Here is a 21,588-nt window from a genome sequence, read left to right as displayed (position 1 = left end):
AATGTCCATCATTAGTACTTGATTGAGATTTCATTCTGAGCTTCTTTATGGATATAATCAACTGATGACAAAATTGTCCCCTTGAGAAAATAGGGTGCAATCTGTTAATGAAATCATAAAATCTGGACTAACTCCACTGAAGTAAAATGAGTTAATTTAGAATTACATCACTGTAAAAAAGATCAAAATCTAAATATCTATCCATAAATGTACACACACACCTTTCTATCTGTCTTATACTGCTAACGTCACCTTGCTATCTGAGCATGTTGCACAGAATATCGATAGCCATAGCTAAGTCACTAGTGGACTTCATGAATTTTCTTGCGCTTCTCCTTTTTAGGGGGATAAAATTTGTGATTGGGGTATGAGAGTTTTGGCTTGTTTGTTTGCTTGGTTATTTCTTTTTCATGTTGTTTCATTTTATTTATTCATTGCTTGGCTTGCTTCTTTGTTCCAGGTGACTTTTGGGGAATAGGAATTTGCAGGGTGGAATATGTTTGATTAAATCTGGATATCCATTTATTTTGTCATCTATTCATTGTGTCAATATCATAATGTCTTTTAAAGGATTTTCTGGATGACTTAAATTTTCCTTTCTGAAATGATGAAAAATTTAAAAAAGTTTCTGTAGATTTATGGATACCTGAATTCCTGTTTAAATGATTGTTTTAATGCTGATAGGATTTTATTGTCTTATTTATGATGTGATAGGGCACCTACTCCATATAAAATTATGTGTATTTTTTTTTTAATAAATAAATAAATAAATACTGTATTCTCCTTGCTATGATGAAAAGGCGTTTTGGAAGAGAAAACTATTGCAATGTTTCCTAAAGACAAACTGAGTCTGGGTAATAATCATAAAAGTTTATTCTACCAAACAACTGCAATGATTGATCTGGAATTGCTCATACTTTTTGTTATGTTACACTTTGTTCCTACAGTGGTAAATAAATTGTACTTTGTATGGTGAAGGCTGGGCTAGTCACTCAACTTACTACTGGTCACAGCTCCTGTGGGAAGAACTGCAGGTACCAAGCACAGTGGGAGAAATAACGGTGGGCGCACAAATTGCTATAGCCAATTTGAGAGGGAAAATCACGTCATTCAACTGTAAGAGAGGGACAGGTGGAAGACGGAGACGTGGGGTGTGCACTCAAAGACCAGAGCAGAAAGCAGAGGTTATTCTAACCGTACAACCATAACACATGAGATTTACCCATTTGCTTCAAAGGATAGATTGGGATCTGGCCAGTGGTCTCTTATCCTCACGAGGATCCAATTGTGTCTAGGTCACATAAGTTGGCTGCATTATTATTATTTATTGCCAGTTATCTCATCATAGAAGTCAATCAGGTTGGTCAGGCATGACTTGCCCTTGGGGAATCCATGGTGACTATTCTTGATCACCTTCCTGTCCTCCAAGTGCTTCAAAATGGATTCCTTTAGGACCTGCTTCATGATTTTGCTGGGGACTTAAGTGAGGCTGACCAGTCTGTAGTTCTCCAGGTTCCCTTTCTTCCCTTTTTAAAAAATGGGCACTACATTAGCCTTTTTCCAGTCATCTGGTACCTCCCTCAGTCATCATGAATTTTCAGAGTTAATGGCCAATGGTTCTGGATTCACATCAGCCAACTCCCTCAGCACCTTTGGGGGCATTACATCTGGACACATGAACTTGTGCATGTCCAATTTTTCTAAATAGTTTTTGACATGTTCTTTCACCATTGAGGGCTGCTCACCTCCTCCCCATTCTGTATGCCCAGTGCAGCAGTCTGGAAGCTGATCTGGTCTGTGAAGATTGAGGCAAAAAATGCATTGAGTACTTCAGCTTTTTCCACTTCCTCTGTTACTATGTTGCCTCCCCCATTCAGTAAGGCTCCCACACGTTCCCTGATCTTCTTCTTGTTGGTAACATACCTGTAGAAACCCTTCTTGTTACTCTTCACAACCCTTGCTAGTAGTAACTCCAGTTGTGCCATGTCCTTCCTGATTACATCCCTGCATACTCTAGCAATATTTTTATACTCCTCAAAATTCCTCCACAGTCATCTGTTCAAATTCCACTTCGTGTAAGCTCCCTTTTTTAATCTAAGCTCTCAAAGCTTCACTTATAAGCAAAGTGGTCGCCTGCCATATTTTCTATTCTGTCTGCACATTGGGATGGTTTGTTACTGCACCCTCAAAGAGGGTTCTTTAAAATACAGTCAGCTTTCCGGGACTCCTTTCCCCCTCATATTAGCCTCCCAGGGGATCCTGCCCATCAGTTCCCTACTGGAGTCAAAATCTGCTTTTCTGAAGTCCAGGGTCCGTATTTTGCTATTCTCCTTTCTTCCTTTTGTGAAGATCCTGAACTCAATCATCTCATGGTCACTGCTGCCTAGGTTGCCACCCCCTTCTACTTTCCCTACCAATTCTCCCTGCTTGTAAGCAGCAGATCAAGAGGAGCACAGCTCCTAGTTCAGAGGTAGGCAATCTATGGCACATGTGCCGAAGGCGGCACATGAGCTGATTTTCAGTTGCACTCACACTGCCCAGGTCCTGACCACCGGTCTGGGGGGCTCTGCATTTTAATTTAATTTTAAATGAAGCTTCTTAAACAATTTAGAAACCTTTTTTACTTTACATACAACAGTAGTTTGTTATATATTATAGACTTCTAGAAAGAGACCTAAAAACTTTAAAATTTATTACTGGCACGGGAAACATTAAATTAGAGTGAATAAATGAATACTCAGCACACCACTTCTGAAAGGTTGCCAACCTCTGCCCAGTTTGTTCCTCCGGCATTTGTACCAGGAAGTTATCCCCATCACTCTCCAAAAACTTCCTGGATTGTCTGTGCACTTCTGTATTGCTCTCCCAGATCTCAGGGTAATTGAAGTCTCCCATGAGAATCAGGGCCTGTGATCTGGAAACTTCAGTTAGTTGTCCAATGAAAGCCTTGTCTACCTCATCCTTCCTATCTGGTAGCCTATAGCACATGCCCACGCCCTTGTTGCTCTTGCCTCTAAACTTAACCCAAAGACTCTTAACAACCTTTTCTCCAGTTTCATACTGGAGCTCTGAGCATCTTACTGCTCTCTTATATATAATGTAACTCCCTCACCTTTTCTGCCCTGCCTGTCCTCCTTGAACAGTTTATATCCATCTGTGACAGTACTCCAGTCATGTGAGTTATCCCATCAAGTCTCTGTTATTCCATTCACATCATAATTCCTTGACTGTGCCAAGACTTCCAGTTCTCCTTGCTTGTTTCTCATTCTTCTTACATTTGTGTATAGGCACTTAAGATAACTCGCTGATTGTCCGACTTTCTCAATATGAGACACGAGTCCTCCCATCTTGTCCTCTCCTGCTCGTGCTTCCTCCCGGTATCCCATTTCCCCACTTACCTCAGGGATTTGCTCCCCTTCCGCTGGTGAACCTAGTTTAAAGCCCTCCTCACTAGGTTAGCCAGTCTGCTTGCGAACATGCTCTTTTGTCTCTTTGTTAGGTGGAGCCCATCTCTGCCTAGCACTCCTCCATCTTGGAACACCATTCCATGGTCAAAAGATCCAAAGCCTTCTCCCTGACACCACCTGCATAGCCATTTGTTGACTTCCATGATTCAACAATCTCTACCCGGGCCTTTTCCTTCCACAGGGAGGATGGATGAGAACACCATTGTAGCCCATGTGGAGAATAAGGAAAGGGTAGCAATCTGAGGGCTTGATGAGTCTCGGCAGTCTCTCTGTCACATCATGAATCCCAGCTCCTGGCAAGCAGCAGACCTCTCTGTTTTCCCAGTCAGGGCTGCAAATAGATGACTCAGTCCCCCTGAGGAGGCAGTCTCCCACCACCATCACTTGTTTCCTTCTCTTGGAAGTGGTGGTCATGGTACCCCCATCCCTAGGACAGTGCATTTCATGCCTTCCAATCGGATGGAGTCTCCTTCTGCTCCCTTCCCTCAGATGTACCATCTATTCCACTCTCCACATTAGTACCTATGGAGAGAACATGAAAATGGTTGCTCACCTATATCTCCATTGCTGGTACATGGACGCTTTTCTTCTGGAGGTCACATGTTGCTAAATTTCTTCACCCTTCTTCTGTCCCGGCTGCACAGCCTGCTCTGATTCTTCAGAATGTTGTGCCCATAGAAGCATATCCTGACATTTGTCCAGGACATCTTCATTTTCTTGTATGCAACACAGGGTCGATACTTGTTTCTCCAGATCTTGAAACTTCTTTTCCAATATGGAGACCAGCTTACACTTGGTACAGACAAAGTCTCTTTTGTCCTGTAGAAGAAAGGCAAACATGGCACATCCTGTGCAGGTAACAACAGCTGAACGCTCACCATTCATATTACCTTCCTTCTAAGGTACCTTCCTCAGCTGTTGCAGTAACTACTCAGAGACACCTGCAAGATGAAAGCATCAATGCACTTTCTCCAGGTGAACTCCCAGGCAAACTCCCTCTCATAGACACATAGACTCATAGACTTAAGATCAGAAGGGACCATTATGAACATCTAGTCTGACCTCCTGCACAATGCATCTGCACAATGCAGACCACAGAATCTCACCCATCCATTCCTGAAACAAACCTCTAACCTATGTCTGAGTTACTGAAGTCCTCAAATTGTGGTTTAAAGACATCAAGGTGCAGAGAATCTTCCAGCAAGTGACCCATGCCCCATGCTGCAGAGGAAGGCTAAAAACCTGCAGGGCCTCTGCCAGTCTGCCCTGGAGTAAAATTCCCTCCCAACCCCAAATATGGTGATTGGTTAAACCCTGAGCATGTGGGCAAGACTCACCAGCCAGCATCCAGGAAAGAATTATCTGTAGTAACTGAGATCCCACCCCATCTAACATCCCATCCCATTGGGCCTATTTACCTGCTAATAATCAAAGATCAATTAATTGCCAAAATTAGGCTATCCCATCACACCATCCCCTACATAAACTTATCAAGCTTAGTCTTGAAGCCTCTGTTAGCCTCCGCTGTTTGCCACTCATCTGATTCGCTGCTGACTGCCTTTTTATAATAGTCAGACCCTCTCAAGGCCTACCTGGAACAAAGAACTCCCAATTCACACTTTTCAAAGAATCAAGCACACGGTGAAACTGACAAACTGTCTGTGCAACAGACACTCAGATACTCACCAACACAGCTCCTTTAATGCAGCACTTAGTGTACCTCCTCTTGGACAGATTCCAGGCAAAATCCCTCTGTTAGTCTGGAGTCACTGGAGTCAGTCTGGTTTCATACAGGTGTAACAGGGAACAGGATTCTGTCCAATATTTTCTTCCAACATGTTCAACTTCTTATGAGAGTTGGGTTCCAATATGAACATGAAGAGTCAAATATTTATGATGTGAAGAGCCGCATGTTGCAAACTTTCAAGTCTAATCCTCTTAATCCATCTGGTTGAGAAGGAGCAAGTGGAGTGACCAAGTGCTGGGCCCTAGAGGGATTTGAACTGGCATTAATCTCTGCTGCTTGGGACAAGCTTCCTCCATTGGAACATTGCATATCCCGTGGTAGCACTGCCTCGCTGTTTGTCTCCCTCTAGTGACTAGATCACATAGAAATGATGAGTCTTCTGCAGACTTTCAGCTGTGGGAGCTGGTTCTTCAGCACCAGCAGTACAGCATGTGCTTGCAGATCTGGCGCTGGCGAGCCAACATGGATCTTTCAGAAGCACCCTATCAGCTGAACGAAATCTGTTTAAAAAGCCAATGAGTAAAGGTCCTGGATTGTTTTCAAGACCTTGGCATTTCATCTTATTTTAAACTGATCTCTGGGGGGGCCCAGATCCCTTCCCCTCTGAATGAGCTTTGTTGGCATTGTGTTCCTCAAGGTAAAGCAGCAGGTGAGAGTGAGCAGGAGAAAATATCAAACAGTAAAATGGAGCACGTGTGAGACTCTATTCATTGGACATAAATAAACCAGTTGTTAGCTTCACTGAAACCAGTGGCCATGGGTCTCCTTTCACCTTGGTTGTGATCTGACATCCAATGTAATCTCTCCTTTTCAAGCTATTCCAATGTGGATAAATAAAATGCCTCTGTGCCAGAAGGAGAGACAGAACAATGACCAAGAGATTGTCTGTCAGCAGCTCTAAACAGCCTGTGCTCCACTTCCCATGCCCTGCTGTGGACAGCACCATAGGAAATCCCATCTTAAGGGTTTGACACACAGCAGCCCCATGACTTTTGTTTGGTTTCTTGCCCTATAAACCCAAGGGGCTTTCTGGGAAACATCCAGGCAACAGTGTGGATCTTCTATTGTTGCTAAGACTGTTCCTTCTCCTTGCTGTAGAGCTTCTGGTCTGACCTCGGCTTCTTTCAGACTCTGTCTCCTGACTCGAACCCTGAAATCTGACTTGGACTTTGACTCTTGGTATTGATACTGGCCTGGAACTAACCAGAAACTCCTTGGCTACTCCTAGCCTGAGGTTTGCCCTGGCTCTGACCCTTGGTGCTGTTAGACCTGAATAAAGATATAGCAGACAAAACCAGGTATGCCAACCTGACCAAAGTCAGGCTAACAGAGGTTTTTGGGTAATCCCTGAGTGGAAAAATACTGAGAAGCAGCATGTCTCACAAAGCGCTGGGAAAAAGTGAGATAAGAGAGAGGTCTGCATTCCTGACATAGTAGCAGATGGTGCTGTGTTAGAAGCAGCTTGTTTGAAGAACTGATAAGAAGCCAGCCTCCCTGCTTTCACTCCTTGGTTCAGTTTTCTGTCTGTTTTTAACTCCCCTACATTCCTAACTTGTGGTGCTTGTTTAGATATTATTAATCATCTAATGTTGTAAACATAGGGGACTAGGCATGCATGTATACTAAAGGTGTCTAGTTTCTAGTTGTTAGAAGAGGGGGGGTGGGTTGCTCAAGTGAATGATCTATGACACGACTGAACTGTCTATATAGGCTTATAATAAGATATAAAGAGCTAGCTGGTTCTCTCTGGAGATGAGCTGCTCTTTATTGTCGTGTGCACTCTTCAATAAAGAGCTTTTGATTGGACCTTGCTGGTGTTCCCTGTCTCTCTCGCGGTCAGACAACTACCCTTGCCATCTGGGTTCGAGTTCCCAACAGTGCTCACTGCCCTTGGCAGGATCCTGACGAAGACTAAGTAGCCTGGTGCTTAGATAACTGAGGTGGGATACTGGAAATCCAGAGGCTCTACAACAATGACTTTCTTTTCAAAGTATTTTTCCACTGTGGAACAGCTTCAGCAGGAGATACTGAGAGAAACCCTTGCCCAGTCACTTGGGCACTCTCCGTAGAGCTTTTAGATCCCTGTTCAAATCCTCCAAGTGCTTCAAAATGGATTCCTTTAGTACCTGCTCCATGATTTTGCTCCTCATGCAGTGGGGGACTGAGCACCCTCATTGCAGGGTTAAAAGTTATAGGAGAGATTCGCCTCTTCACTCTCACCTCCCGCCCCCACCATGGGCTTGTTTTGTGTGAGTTTGCATCCAGAGCCCAGTCTGCTAAGCAAGCTCTGAACATGCCTTCCTCATCGGGCCTCGCAGGTGAATTAAGGGGAGGGAAGCCAATTTTCCCTGTGTTCATGCATCACTCTGGGGCTTTGGTGTCCAGGTGCCTACAGTGCAGGCAGAAGCAGGAGTCCAGATAATGTCTTATTGTAGAAATTTAGACACCTAGTTTGTTTAGACACCTACAGTGTTAAGGTTGGAGGGTCAGTTGGAGGGTCTCACTGTCTCCTCTAACTCATTCTTCCTTTGCTCTGACTCCATATTCTCCCTTGTCTGAGGGCTCAGGCCTCACTGTGCAAATTGCTGGCACCTCCATCCCTCTTGGTTGCCAGGAGTATGAGAGAGACATGCTGACACTTCTCCTCTTTAATCCACACCCACAGCTGAATTCTGCTCCTCTGCCAATTGAGATGAGTGGGACAACCCCCTGCAGCCCTGACCCAGACCAGCTGCCTCTCCCAAGTACTCAGAGTGACTCTCCAGATGATTCTGAGACCCTCTGAAACTTTACAGGAATTGGGGAAAAAAGTAATTATCCAAACCAAGGTAGCTACATATGGCACTAGCCTCTCCTTCGCTCCTGACTCCTGTGAGTAACCGATGCTCAGGAAAGTGGTACCTTTAAATGCAGCGGAGGTGCTGGTGTAAACAAGGACTTCTGCAGTGAGGTTGGCTAGCCTGGACTGGGATGTGAAAGGGCTCAGTGTTACATTTCAGCCCTGCAGAGCAACCAGCTCATCTTGTGTTTGTACAACACCTGGAGCAACAGGGTCTTGGGCCATGATTGGGGACTTTGGCTGATTGTACAATGCAAATAATAAATTATATTTGTAATGTCAGCAGTAAAACTAGCAGGGATTCTTTCGTCTCATAAAACATTTTGATTAAAATTTCAATTTTTGATCCAAAAATAATATTTGTTTCTGCTGAATACTAAAAAACAAAATCAACAACAAAACCCCCATTGGTATGAAAGTGAAAAAAACTTTATCTGAAAACGTATTTAACCCACCAACCCTTAATTGAAAAACTAATTTTCAGTCTCTTTTTTTTTCTTTTCAGGTTTTCCAATAAAAAATCAAAACCTTTTTGAGGAAACCTGACATTTTATTTGAAATTGTTCTTTAGTTAAGATCCCAAATGTCTTTCAGAAAAAGATTTCATAGAAACTTTGTGACCAGCCCCAGTCATGAGGTGTAAGCAGGGAGATCTCATGTGATTTAGAAAGTTGTCTACATCAGGGCTGTTGTCTGTACCATCGACATAGAGGACACAGCAATGAGTCTCCAGACTCAGTCATTTAAATCTCTTTGACAAACACTGTCAGAGGAGACATGGCCTTCTCCTGAAAAGGTACAGACATGAGCAAGCATCTCCATTTCATAAGGAGCATGTTCCACCACATGAAATTGCAGCTTGTGCTGATCATTAAAACAGCCATACAGCATCAGACCAATAGTCCATCTAGCTCAGTATCCTGTCTTCTTGACAGTAGACAATGTCAGGAGCTTCTGAGGGAATGAACAGAACAGGGTAATTTTTGTATGATCCATCTCAGCTTCCAGCACATGGGGCTCTTTAGCACAACAGTCCAAGTTGTGAAGGAAACTCAGAGTTAAATCTGAGCTCTGGCACCTGAATCCTGCTCATCAAACTCTGAAAAATGAGAAGAGTCATCACTTCAAGCTGTAAAGATCTTGGAGTTATAGGTAAGCACTATGCCCCCTACTACTCCTGCTTAGCATTAATATTTGCTCCTGGCATCCATGGCTACCAACCGTTATTTTTTTTTCCCATTTAGATTTTTAATTTGTCCCAGGCCCACCTTATTTTGCATTAAGTAACAGATTCTAATCTTTATACAGTTCTCCATGGGAGCTTATGTCGTGCTCATCACTGTAGCATCTATTAGAAGTCAAGGCTTGAGTTTGTCCAGCTTTCCAAATTGTGTAACCATCTACCCCCATGTAAAGTGGATGGATCTAGACTGTTCTCAGTGGTGCCAGATGACAGAACAAGAAGTAATGGCCTTAAGTTGAAGTGGGGGAGGTTTAGGTTGGATATTAGGAAAAACTTTTTCACAAGGAGGGTGGCGAAGCACTGGAATGGGTTACCTAGGGAGGTGGTGGAATCTCCTTCCTTAGAGGTTTCTAAGTCCTGGCTGGGATGATTTAGTTGGGAATTGGTCCTGCTTTGAGAGGGGAGTTGGACTAGATGACCTCCTGAGGTCCCTTCCAACCCTGATATTCTATGATTCTATGATTAACTTCTGGCAATGAACAGATTATGTACATTTTCAGCTAAAGTTTTTTTGTCTTTCCAACCATTGATTATATTTTGTTTAGTATTGATTATTGTTTTTTTAGTTTTCAGCAGAAAACAATATAATTTTTGGATCAAAAGTTGAAATTTTGATTAAAACTTTCTACAGCGACAAAAGCATCCCTGCTAACTTTACTGCTGACAATACAAATACAATTTATTATTTGCATTGTGCAATCAGATAAGATCCCCAGTCATGGGCCAGAAGCCGGTTGTGCTAAGTGCTGTGCAAACACAGGATGAACTGATTACTCTGAATGGCTGAAATGTAGCACTGTTAGGTCCACGACCCTGGCTCAGTTGCCTCACTGCAGCAACCTTTATCCACACCAGCATCTCCACTGCATTTAATGATGCCACTTTCCTGATTACAGATTAATCACAGAAGTCAGAAGTGCAGGAGACTCTGGTGCTGTATTTACCACAGGCCTGATAAAATGAGGATCCCAGGAGCAACCATAGCCATCTCCATGGGCAGTTAGGAGAGGTAGCTGGCCTTGACCAGGCTGCAGGGGGCTGTGTTAGGTCACCCATAACCAGAGCCTTCTCCATGGGTGCTTAGGAGAGGCAGCTGGGATGGGCCAGGGCTGCAGAGGGCGGCCCCATGTCGCACGATTGGCAAAGGAGCAGTGCTCAGCTGCAGGTATGGGCTATAGAGGAGAAAAATTGAGCTTACCTCTCTTGTGCTTCTGGGAACCAAGAGTTGCTGGAGATGCTGTCTGTTTGGCCAGTGAGGCCTGAGCCCTCAGATGAGGGAAGAGATGGAGTCAGGGCAGAGGAAGCATGAGGTAGAGGAAACAATGAGATCCTCCAACCTTAATACTATAGTATCCTAAACACTGTAAATGCCTAAATTTCTGCAGTAAGGGGTCATGACTCCCAGTTTGAGAACACCTGGTTTACAATAATATGAAGTGAAAAGTTCTTGAGAACAATCCAGGATCTTTATTCATTGGCATTTCAAACAGAATTCATTCACCTCATGGGGTGAATCTGAGAGCTCTATATTTTAACAATGCCATCTCCAGATGGACTGAACCCAGGAATGCCTGATCTGTAAGCACATGCCATACTGCTGGCACTCCCACCTCTGAAAGTCTGCAGAAGATTCATTGTTAAAATTGGGAGTCTTTCATGGAGGTCACAGAAGTCACAGATTTCATGATTTTCCAGGACCTCTCTGACTTCTACAGTAGTCAGTATGACTGACCTCAGGGCTGCCTGAGCAGGTGGGGCAGCTCTGGGGCCAGTCACACTGGTTTCTGCTCGGGCAGCCCCAGGGGATAGCTGCTTGGGTGGAGTCGGAGTCAGCCGCACTGGCCACTAATCGGGAGGCCCCAGGCACTTGCTCCCAGGAGCTGCCTGAACAGCATCAGTCTCAGGCTCTGCCCCAGGGTCACAGCGAGGCCCTGGGCCTTCCCTCTTAGCAGCAGTGGGGCACCACTCCCCCACCCCAGAGCAACAGTGCCCCAGAGGCCGCCAAAGTCCCTAAGATTTAGTCATGGGTATTTATAGTACAAGTCATGGACAGGTCACCAGGTGTAAATTTTTCTTTATTGTCCATGACCTGTCCATGATTTTACTAAAAATACTTGTAACTAAATTACAGCCTTACTCATAATTTCTATGTGATCTAGTCACTACAGGGAGACAGGGCAGATGGCTTTTACCACAGGTCTTATGTGCTTGTGCTTTTGCAGGCTATTTCTAGGCTGGAGGCACTGTGTGCAAATGATGCGATTTTATAGGCTTTATTGATTGAACATGAACTGTGCATCAGGAGATAAAGGCATCTGGTATCAAACAGAGCAGAGGCAGATTGAGCAATAATTCAAAACAGCAAGAAAGAATACCAAGAGAGAATTTTTCTTTGACTCATGCGCAGAATCAGAATTGCTGAAGTAAAGTGCAGTCAAGTTACAGGGCTAACTCAAGAACTAGGTACTAGTGCTTTCACAGTAGAAACTGAGACTCCTCTCCCCACTGTGATTCCAAATGATGATATTTTCCAGCCAAATGACAATTCTGTAGTTCGCAAAATCTACTGGGTGGCTTTAACGTATGCAAAGCATAGATGAAAAAGTCTTCTTAAGAGCTTGCCTCCTTGCTGGAGTGAGCCATAATGTATTTGATCTCTTGTAGGATCTTGTCTTTATTGTTCAATACATTTAGTCTGGCTGATTGAAGGAGTTTGGTGATGTCTCCCACATGGTAGAGAAAGCGAAGCATGGTGAATCTAATCCTCCATTCTGTCACATAGGCTGAAAGCAAAGAGTGAAAAGGTGTGAATACATTTTTAGGATGAGGATATTGATATTACAAATGTAGTGTCAATAACAACTAGAACTATTATTATGATTGCATTCTTGGGTCCCCAGGCCGTCATGAGAGGAATATCTTGCTTCTGAGACTTAAGGAGAAGAATCAAAGGAGGCTCATATGTGGGGGAAAGGATTCCACAAATGCTCTACTCTCAATCCCAAAGCATCTGGATGTTTTATCTACAGCGATGAGCAGTGACATAGTTAATATAGTTGAAATCTCATCTTTAGGGGTTAAGAGTCAACAACCTCCTGAACTGAAATGGATACTTTGCACTTCCAGGGCCTGCGCTTCCATTTAGGTGACCTAGATGGTCGTCTAGGGTCCCAGGATTTGGAAGGGCGGCAGACTGCTCCGGTGGACCTCCTGCAGGCATGTCTGCAGATGGTCTGCTGGTCCCGCGGCTCCGATGGAGCATCCGCAGGCACACCTGCAGCAGGTCCACCGAAGCCGAGGGATCAGCGGACCGTCTGCAGGGACGCCTGCGGGAGGTCCACCGGAGCCACGGGACCGGCCAGCCGGCCCTGCGCCTAGGGTGCCAAAAACACTCGCGCTGCTCCTGTGCACTTCTCAGAGCTATTGAATTAGGTTGTCTACAGACTCAGAGACTTTCCTTTAATTCTATCAAATTCATTCTCCTATTTTCCCTGATTTCTACCTCTCCCCCAGCTATTCTTTTCTCTTCTTGCTTTTCTCTGTAGTGTCCCATATGTAGCATGTTTGTGAAAAAACAAGGAGCAGATTCTGCTCTCATTTGCACTGAGGTAAATTAACACAGAGTACAACCTATGCCTCTACCTATCTAGGGATTTCAATGAAAACAATGGCATTTGGGTGCCTACATCCATTAGACTCCTTTAAAAATATTACTGCTGAGTTCTTATAAGACTCCCATCATTATAGGAACAGATCATTTAACGTCATGACACTCTGCATTCACAGTGAATCAAAAATCAAGAGAAATAGAATTTGTGCAGAATGTCTGGGTGTCTGAGCTAGTGTAACACATGCCCAGACAGCTGAGAGAAGGTTAAAGGTTTTCCAACTTCTAGACTCCTTTCCATTCCTCTCTGAATTTGTCCTTATGTCCCAGACTCATCTCTTCATTGCACTAGCGTAAATCTACATTTATTCCTTCAACCTTACTTGTGTAACAGAGTGAAGATTAGCCTCTGTGGCTTGACTAGCGCTAAAGAAAGAAGTTGCCTGATTCTGAGCTCAAAGAGTCATTTGATGAAACTGAAAATCTGCAAATGTGAAAATCATAAAAGCAAACACTTTTATTTACACACACACACACACACACACACACACACATATATATTAGGTAATTAGTTCACTCAGGCTCTTTATAAATCCCACTAGATGCCTATCTGCATCTGTAGACACCTAAATACATTTGAAAATTGGGTGCAAAATGTTTACAAATGAGAGGGAAAAAGAACCAAACATAGATGCTACTGACAAACATCGCTTATGGCAGATAACTTTATAACTACCTAATCTGTGATTTCTCTAAACTTCCTCTTAAACTTCTATCACCAGATACCCACTAATATAGGACACGGGACTAGATCAATCTGACATTTTATCTCAATCCCTATGCCCCTTTGCTACCTTACCTCAGAGCAAACCAGCCTCATCTGTATTTAAGTCATCAGTGTAAGTGAAATGAGAGAGAGGTCAGTAGCATTTTAGAAAATAGGCGAAACGAAAGTTACCCGGGCAATTCACTCTGTTGAAAAGTGGGAAGTGCATGACGGTTGGAGCACCCTCTCCTCTGAAGATGTAGCAGTCGGAAGGGTTATCTGGCTCTAGGAGCAATTTCTCATCTATCTCAGGAAATGGGATGCAGTTTTCCTTACAGTATTTGGCAGTTTGCTTGAGGGCCTGTAAGTGAGGGAATCATGATTATTTTATTTAAAAGAACTGCTGCCCACAAGACCAGATAGCTCAAAACAGATAACTCAAAATCAGACTTTCTCTCTGAGTCCTCTACTAATTGACTAAGCAGAAAACCTCCAGTGGAAACTAGACCCTCTGCTCTTGGGATAGGAAGAATATTTGTGTAAAAACACATGACTGTCAGTAAAGAGACCTCCATAGCTGGGATTTCCAAAGAAGCTTAAAGGAGCAAGAATTTACCTCCATGGAAAAGTCAATATGGGTTGGCTTAACTCACTTAAGTGCCTTTAAATATCTCAGCTCACAGCCATAAGCATAGATCAAACATAGCACATTGAGTCCAATACACAAGAACAGAGCTAGAAGGTTCGCAGCAGCTAATAGCTGTTCAACAGGGATAGATAGAAGTGGTTCAGTAGGACCCGAAGGAGAGCTCCCTGTAAGCTCAAAAGCTTGTCTCATGCACCAATGCTAGTAGGTCCAATAAAAGAAATTACCTTACCCACCTTGGTTCAGTAGGAGACATTTTCCTGTACGTGTCAACATTAGTCCCCAGTACTTGACACATGAAAGCTCAAGGCTACCAAAGGTTCATCTTTCAGTTAAAATGAAAAACAGATTTCCTTCCTTGAGATCACTATGGGGTACTTTTTCTAAGGCACACATGGGAATTTTTTGTCCAACTTCCATTGATTAAGGCACCAAACTGTGCATTGTGCATTGAAAATCTCCCCTTGCAGAGATCCATTGGGCCCTGGGACACCTCACAAAAATATTAGTGTTGACTCAAGTCAACTGACCAACTTGCTACTTGAATGGTAGGATTCTTTCCACTAAACATTCCCCCAGCAGGATAGAAGGGGATGGGATTTTTTGCTCCCTTCCTATCCTGAACTGTTTTCCAGAAATAAAGTAAGGAAAATACTGCTTGATTGTTTTTTAAAGATTGTAAATTTCTTTGTTTGATGTTTATCACCTGGGGTCAGGGACAAAGTATTTTTCTGTGTTCAAATATCACCTGGCACAATTGGCCCTCATTACTAATTTGAATCACTGTAAAAATGTAACTGTGATAGGAGTTACCTTAAATGGTTCAAAAGGGCCATAGTCAAAGGAGAGAATCAGTTTCACTTTCCTTTCCGGGCGGAGAACCAGAGGGAAAGCACAGTTTATGGCTATTCCAGCATCTACCAAGGAGATGACTTTATCCTTCACCAGCTCAGTAGAGTCAAGAGCAGCTAAGGGAATGTAACCAAAAATAAAATTATCATACTAAGAGATTAGAATCTGCCTCTTATCAGTGGCAGGATTAATAAATAATATTCATTGCAACTGTGTTTTGGTAAAGTGTCTGTATCTTGTGCCCTTGTAAAGTAGAGCTACCCTCCACCTTCTGCTTCCTTTAGTGCCCATTTTACAGTATGGCTGCCCTTTCCTCACCTCTCACCCTCTGCTGCCCCTAGTGCCCATTATACAATATAGTTCTTTTATACTTGATCCTTCCACCCACTGGCCATTATACAGTACAACCATCACTTTCTCCTTCCTGCCATTTAAGGGGCATCATTATAGGCTGTAGTGGGGTGATCACCCGCTCTGGCCTTAAAGGGCTTAAAACAGCCTAGGAGAGGGCTGTGGCTGCGGAATGCTGAATGGAGAAGCAGACTCAGCTATGGCTACTTCCTAACCAGGGCCCAGCTGGCCCTTATAAGAGGGCAGTGGACCAGGAGCAGACAGGCTGAACAGGATATCTGAGAGGAGCAGAGCTGGGGAATTGGGCAAGGGAGCTGGGGAGCTCCCACTTGGAAAAGCCCCAGTCTGCGGCCTTGTCAAATGCCGAAAGGTACTAGGGTGCAAAGGTGCAGCCCAGGGTAGGCAGAGGTAGCCAGTCCAACCCCCCCCTTGCCTGTGACGAGTGGCTTTTACACTGCAGTCTGCTCCAGTGAGTGGGGGCTAGATGGTGACTGGCATTAACCCAAGACTGAGGCAAGGTGTGGATAGTGGGTGGGGGTTCCCCTGGGTGGGGACATGACTCCCACTGTCCGCAGTTTGCTGCTCCAGGGCAAAGGGGGCAGCAGGAAGGCACAGCCAGCACATCCCTCGGCCCGTGCCTCTTCCCGCAACCCCCATGAGCCTGGAGTGGCAAACTGCAGACAGTGGGAACCGTGATCGGCCAAACCTGCCATCACGGCAGGTAAACAAACTGTCCCAGCCTGCCAGGGTGCTTACCCTGATGAGCCACATGCCAGAGGTTGCTGACCCCTGCTCTTCGATTATTCCTGTTGAAGGTAGGGGTCCGGGCAGAGACAGATGCATCGTGGAGGTGAATGCCTGGCTGCAAAGATGGTGTCGCCAGGAGGGCTTTGGCTTCCTCAACCACGGGATGCTATTCGAGGAAAGACTGCTAGGAACAGATGGCGTTCACCTTTCGAAGAGGGGAAAGGCCTTATTTGCGCACAGACTGGCTAACCTAGTAAGGAGGGCTTTAAACTAGGTTCGACGGGGACAGGTGAGCAAAGCTCACAGGTAAGTGGGGAACAAGACCTGGGAGATGGGTTGGAAACAGGAGGGAGCACGGGCTATACTGGCAGAGAGGAAGGAGGGTCAGGGCAAAGCTGAGAGGCAAGATCAAACCAGTATCTTAGATGCCTGTATACAAATGCAAGAAGTATGGGTAATAAGCAGGAGGAACTGGAAGTGCTAATAAATAAATACAACTATGACATTATTGGTATTACTGAAACTTGGTGGGATAATACACACGACTGGAATGTTGGTGTGGATGGGTATAGTTTGCTCAGGAAGGATAGACAGGGGAAAAAGGGAGGAGGTGTTGCCTTATATATTAAAAATGTACACACTTGGACTGAGGTGGAGATGGACATAGGAGATGGAAGTGTGGAGAGTCTCTGGGTTAGGCTAAAAGGGGTAAAAAACACAGGTGATGTCGTGCTGGGAGTCTACTACAGGCCACCTAATCAGGTGGAAGAGGTGGATGAGGCTTTTTTCAAACAACTAACAAAATCATCCAAAGCCCAAGATTTGGTGGTGATGGGGGACTTCAACTATCCAGATATATGTTGGGAAAATAACACTGCAGGGCACAGACTATCCAATAAGTTCCTGGACTGCATTGCAGACAACTTTTTATTTCAGAAAGTTGAAAAAGCTACTGGGGGGAAGCTGTTCTAGACTTGATTTTAACAAATAGGGAGGAACTTGTTGAGAATTTGAAAGTAGAAGGAAGCTTGGGTGAAAGTGATCATGAAATCATAGAATTTACAATTCTAAGGAAGGGTAGAAAGGAGTACAGCAGAATAGAGACAATGGATTTCAGGAAGGCAGATTTTGGTAAGCTCAGAGAGCTGATAAGTAAGGTCCCATGGGAATTAAGACTGAGGAGAAAAACAACTGAGGAAAGTTGGCAGTTTTTCAAAGGGACATTATTAAGGGCCCAAAAGCAAGTTATTCCGATGGTTAGGAAAGATAGAAAATGTGGCAAAAGACCACCTTGGCTTACCCTTGAGATCTTGCGTGACCTACAAAATAAAAAGGCGTCATATAAAAAATGGAAACTAGGTCAGATCACGAAGGATGAATATAGGCAAATAACACAGGAATGCAGAGGCAAGATTAGAAAAGCAAAGGCACAGAATGAACTCAAACTAGCTATGAGAATAAAGGAAAACAAGAAGACTTTTTATCAATACATTAGAAGCAAGAGGAAGACTAAGGACAGGGTAGGCCCACTGCTCAATGAGGAGGGGGAAACAGTAACGGGAGACTTGGAAATGGCAGAGATGCTTAATGACTTCTTTGTTTCGGTCTTCACTGAGAAGTCTGAAGGAATGTCTAGTATAGTGAATGCTTACAGGAAGAGGGTAGGTTTAGAAGATAAAATAAAAAAAGAGCAAGTAAAAAAGCACTTAGAAAAGTTAGATGCCTGCAAGTCACCAGGGCCTGATGAAATGCATCCTAGAATACTCAAGGAGTTAATAGAGGAGGTATCTGAGCCTCTAACTATTATCTTTGGGAAATCATGGGAGACGGGGGAGATTCCAGAAGACTGGAAAGGGGCAAATATAGTGCCCATCTATAAAAAGGGAAATCAAAACAACCCAGGAAACTACAGACCAGTTAGTTTAACTTCTGTGCCAGGGAAGATAATGGAGCAGGTAATTAAAGAAATCATCTGCAAACACTTGGAAGGTGGTAAGGTGATAGGGAATAGCCAGCATGGATTTGTAAAGAATAAATCGTGTCAAACTAATCTGATAGCGTTCTTTGATAGGATAACGAGCCTTGTGGATAAGGGAGAAGCGGTGGATGTGATATACCTAGACTTTAGTAAGGCATTTGATACGGTCTCGCATGATATTCTTATAGATAAACTAGGAAAGTACAATTTAGATGGGGCTACTATAAGGTGGGTGCATAACTGGCTGGATAACCGTACTCAGAGAGTAGTTGTTAATGGCTCCCAATCCTGCTGGAAAGGTATAACTAGTGGGGTTCCGCAGGGGTCTGTTTTGGGACCGGTTCTGTTCAATATCTTCATCAACGATTTAGATGTTGGCATAGAAAGTATGCTTATTAAGTTTGCGAACGATACCAAACTGGGAGGGATTGCAACTGCTTTGGAGGACAGGGTCAAAATTCAAAATGATCTGGACAAATTGGAGAAATGGTCTGAGGTAAACAGGATGAAGTTCAATAAAGATAAATGCAAAGTGCTCCATTTCGGAAGGAACAATCAGTTTCACACATACAGAATGGGAAGAGACTGTCTAGGAAGGAGTATGGAAGAAAGAGTTCCAGGGGTCATAGTAGACCACAAGCTTAATATGAGTCAACAGTGTGATACTGTTGCAAAAAAAGCAAACGTGATTCTGGGATGCATTAACAGATGTGTTGTAAACAAGACACGAGAAGTCATTCTTCCGCTTTACTCTGCGCTGGTTAGGCCTCAACTGGAGTATTGTGTCCAGTTCTGGGCACCGCATTTCAAGAAAGATGTGGAGAAATTGGAGAGGGTCCAGAGAAGAGCAACAAGAATGATTAAAGGTCTTGAGAACATGACCTATGAAGGAAGGCTGAAGGAATTGGGTTTGTTTAGTTTGGAAAAGAGAAGACTGAGAGGGGACATGATAGCAGTTTTCAGGTATCTAAAAGGGTGTCATCAGGAGGAGGGAGAAAACTTATTCACCTTAGCCTCCAATGATGGAACAGGAAGCAATGGGCTTAAACTGCAGCAAGGGAGATTTAGGTTGGACATTAGGAAAAAGTTCCTAACTGTCAGGGTAGTTAAACACTGGAATAGATTGCCTAGGGAAGTTGTGGAATCTGCATCTCTGGAGATATTTAAGAGTAGATTAGATAAATGTCTATTAGGGATGGTCTAGACAGTATTTGGTCCTGCCATGAGGGCAGAGGACTGGACTCGATGACCTCTCGAGGTCCCTTCCAGTCCTAGAGTCTATGAGTCTATATAAACCAATAAAAAAACTGTTTCCACTGATAATCAAAATTTACTGGTAAGCAAAATAAGAAAAATGCTTCCTGAGAATTTAAATTAGAGTAGTTATAAAATAGACGAATGAATATTAAAAATTGGTATGATTTGTTGATTTAAGGATATTAAGTTTGTATATTTTGACTTATGATGTTGACAATTTGTGTTTTAATGGTTTTTAAAGATTTAAATTTTTGAATCTCTGTGTCTACTGTCATTAAATATTCATTTGATTATCCTCAATTTTCATCAGCTGCTAGGATTTAAATTGATAAGAATTAAAAATGCTTAAAATCTATATTTTCATGCATCTGAAAATTTAAATAAAAAACCCCAAAATGTTTACAGTAAGCATTGACACTGTCTGTCAAAATTTAAAAATAAAAATGTAATTCTTCCAACCTTAAAAATACTGTATAGGAAGATAACCCTTTCTCATGTTTCTGTGTGATGTATTTACCGTCAAAACAGGACATCCACACCACAGAGTCAGTAATCCATATTTTACTTACAACATTTGTAAAGAAAGTTATTATTCGTTCCCCATTTCCAGGTCAAGAGACCATGAGTGGTTTTTTGCCACATTCTAGCGAAATCCACCACTGAGCCTGTGAGAGGGCACAAACCAGAATTCAAATATCAGATCTAAATATATAAATATATTCAGGAACATCTGAAAATCAGCTGAGATTTTCTTATCTCTTATTTGCTAATGCAGACAAGGAGCTGTGGGAAAAATAACCAGCATGTCTTGTATATAGAGCAAAAATTAAAAAGCAAAGCTGATTGTGAGGAAAAAAAGGGCATTTGTTACTGAGACAGACAGATGCAGTAGTATTCTGAGAATCTCAGATTCCCTCATTGTGCCACATAATGACCCCCATATGCTTGTTTGGATTAATTTGAGATATACCTATCCCCTAGAACTGGAAGAAACCTTAAAAGGTCATTGAGTCCAGCCCTTTACCCTCACTAGAAGGATCACATACTGATTTTGCTGTAGATCCCTAAGGGGCCTTCTTAAGGATTGAACTTACAATGCTGGGGTTAGCAAACCAATGCGCAAACCCCTGAACTAGCCCTCTCCCCCAAATGAGAGTTGTCAACTGTCAAGTTCTCCCCTGCGCAGAACACTTGATGGCAGCATAAATCATTTCCTGTATTTCATTATGTAAAATATGTGGCTCAGTTAGTTTAGCTGCTGACGTGAGCTGTGCAAATAACTGATTTTTGGTTCCACTATTGAGCAAACAATTATAATTTAAAAATCCCAAATGAATATTAAAAAAAAACAGTGAAAAGAGAAAGTAAACAAAAAAAATCATTTTAGGTAGAATTAAATGTTTGGCTGTACTCAGAATGAATAGAGAGAGAGAGAAAGAGAGAGAAGGTTTTAAAAGTTATTTTAAGTGAAATTGAACCATTTTAAAAATTGTTTTAAACTGAAAAATCAAAACATTTCACTTTGAAAATTTCTGTATGAAATATTTGGGTTTTTTTCTGATTTATTTTTGTTATAAAATAAACAGTTCCGAAAATTTGATGCAAATTCATGAAATATTATGGCTGACCCAATTGTGCATTTTTCAGGAAAGAAAATTGAGCTGAAAAATTTCACCCACTTTTAGAGTTGAGTTCCCTCAACTCCCAATAGAATTGGTTTGATCTGAGGAAACAATCCTCAGTTGTTAAACACCCAAAATGGCCAAAATCCAAACACAGCCTGCTTATAATAATAATTTTGAGTCAATCTAAACATTTTGGTCAACACAAAATGACTTTTAGATGCCTAAGTGCTTTTGAAAATAACACTAGGCACTTAAATATCTTTGAATTCTGGTGCTATGTGACATAGGAGCAAAATCCCACCTAAAGTTAACAGGGCTTATTCTCTGACCTCCTGTTCATGCCTTTTGAAAACACATTCACTGATATTGGTGAAGGGGCTCAGAAACATTCATAAAGAGTACGACAAAAATCCCTACACATAAACAGGGCTAGTCCACAACAGCTTTGTACTGAGCAGACATT

General features: G+C 42.9%; 1 protein-coding gene across 3 annotated transcripts in view; it reads right to left on the bottom strand.

Moving 5' to 3' along the window:
• Positions 1–10,767: 10,767 nt before the first annotated feature.
• Positions 10,768–21,588, bottom strand: part of LOC127031109 (cytosolic phospholipase A2 gamma-like) — a 29,664-nt gene continuing 18,843 nt past the window's right edge. For all 3 annotated transcript variants that reach the window (XM_050917868.1, XM_050917867.1, XM_050917869.1), the window contains 4 exons: positions 20,070–20,165; positions 15,129–15,283; positions 13,862–14,030; positions 10,768–12,079 (listed from right to left, as the gene is read on the bottom strand). In XM_050917868.1, the coding sequence (XP_050773825.1) occupies positions 11,907–12,079; positions 13,862–14,030; positions 15,129–15,283; positions 20,070–20,165 (593 nt within the window). In that variant the 3' untranslated portion in view covers positions 10,768–11,906. The remainder of the gene's footprint in view (positions 12,080–13,861; positions 14,031–15,128; positions 15,284–20,069; positions 20,166–21,588) is intronic.

This window comes from Gopherus flavomarginatus, chromosome 11 (assembly GCF_025201925.1).
Source record: "Gopherus flavomarginatus isolate rGopFla2 chromosome 11, rGopFla2.mat.asm, whole genome shotgun sequence".
In the NCBI taxonomy this organism is placed as follows: Eukaryota; Metazoa; Chordata; order Testudines; family Testudinidae; genus Gopherus; species Gopherus flavomarginatus.
Note: the sequence above shows the minus strand (reverse complement) of the source record. Positions and strands in the feature narration are given on the sequence as shown.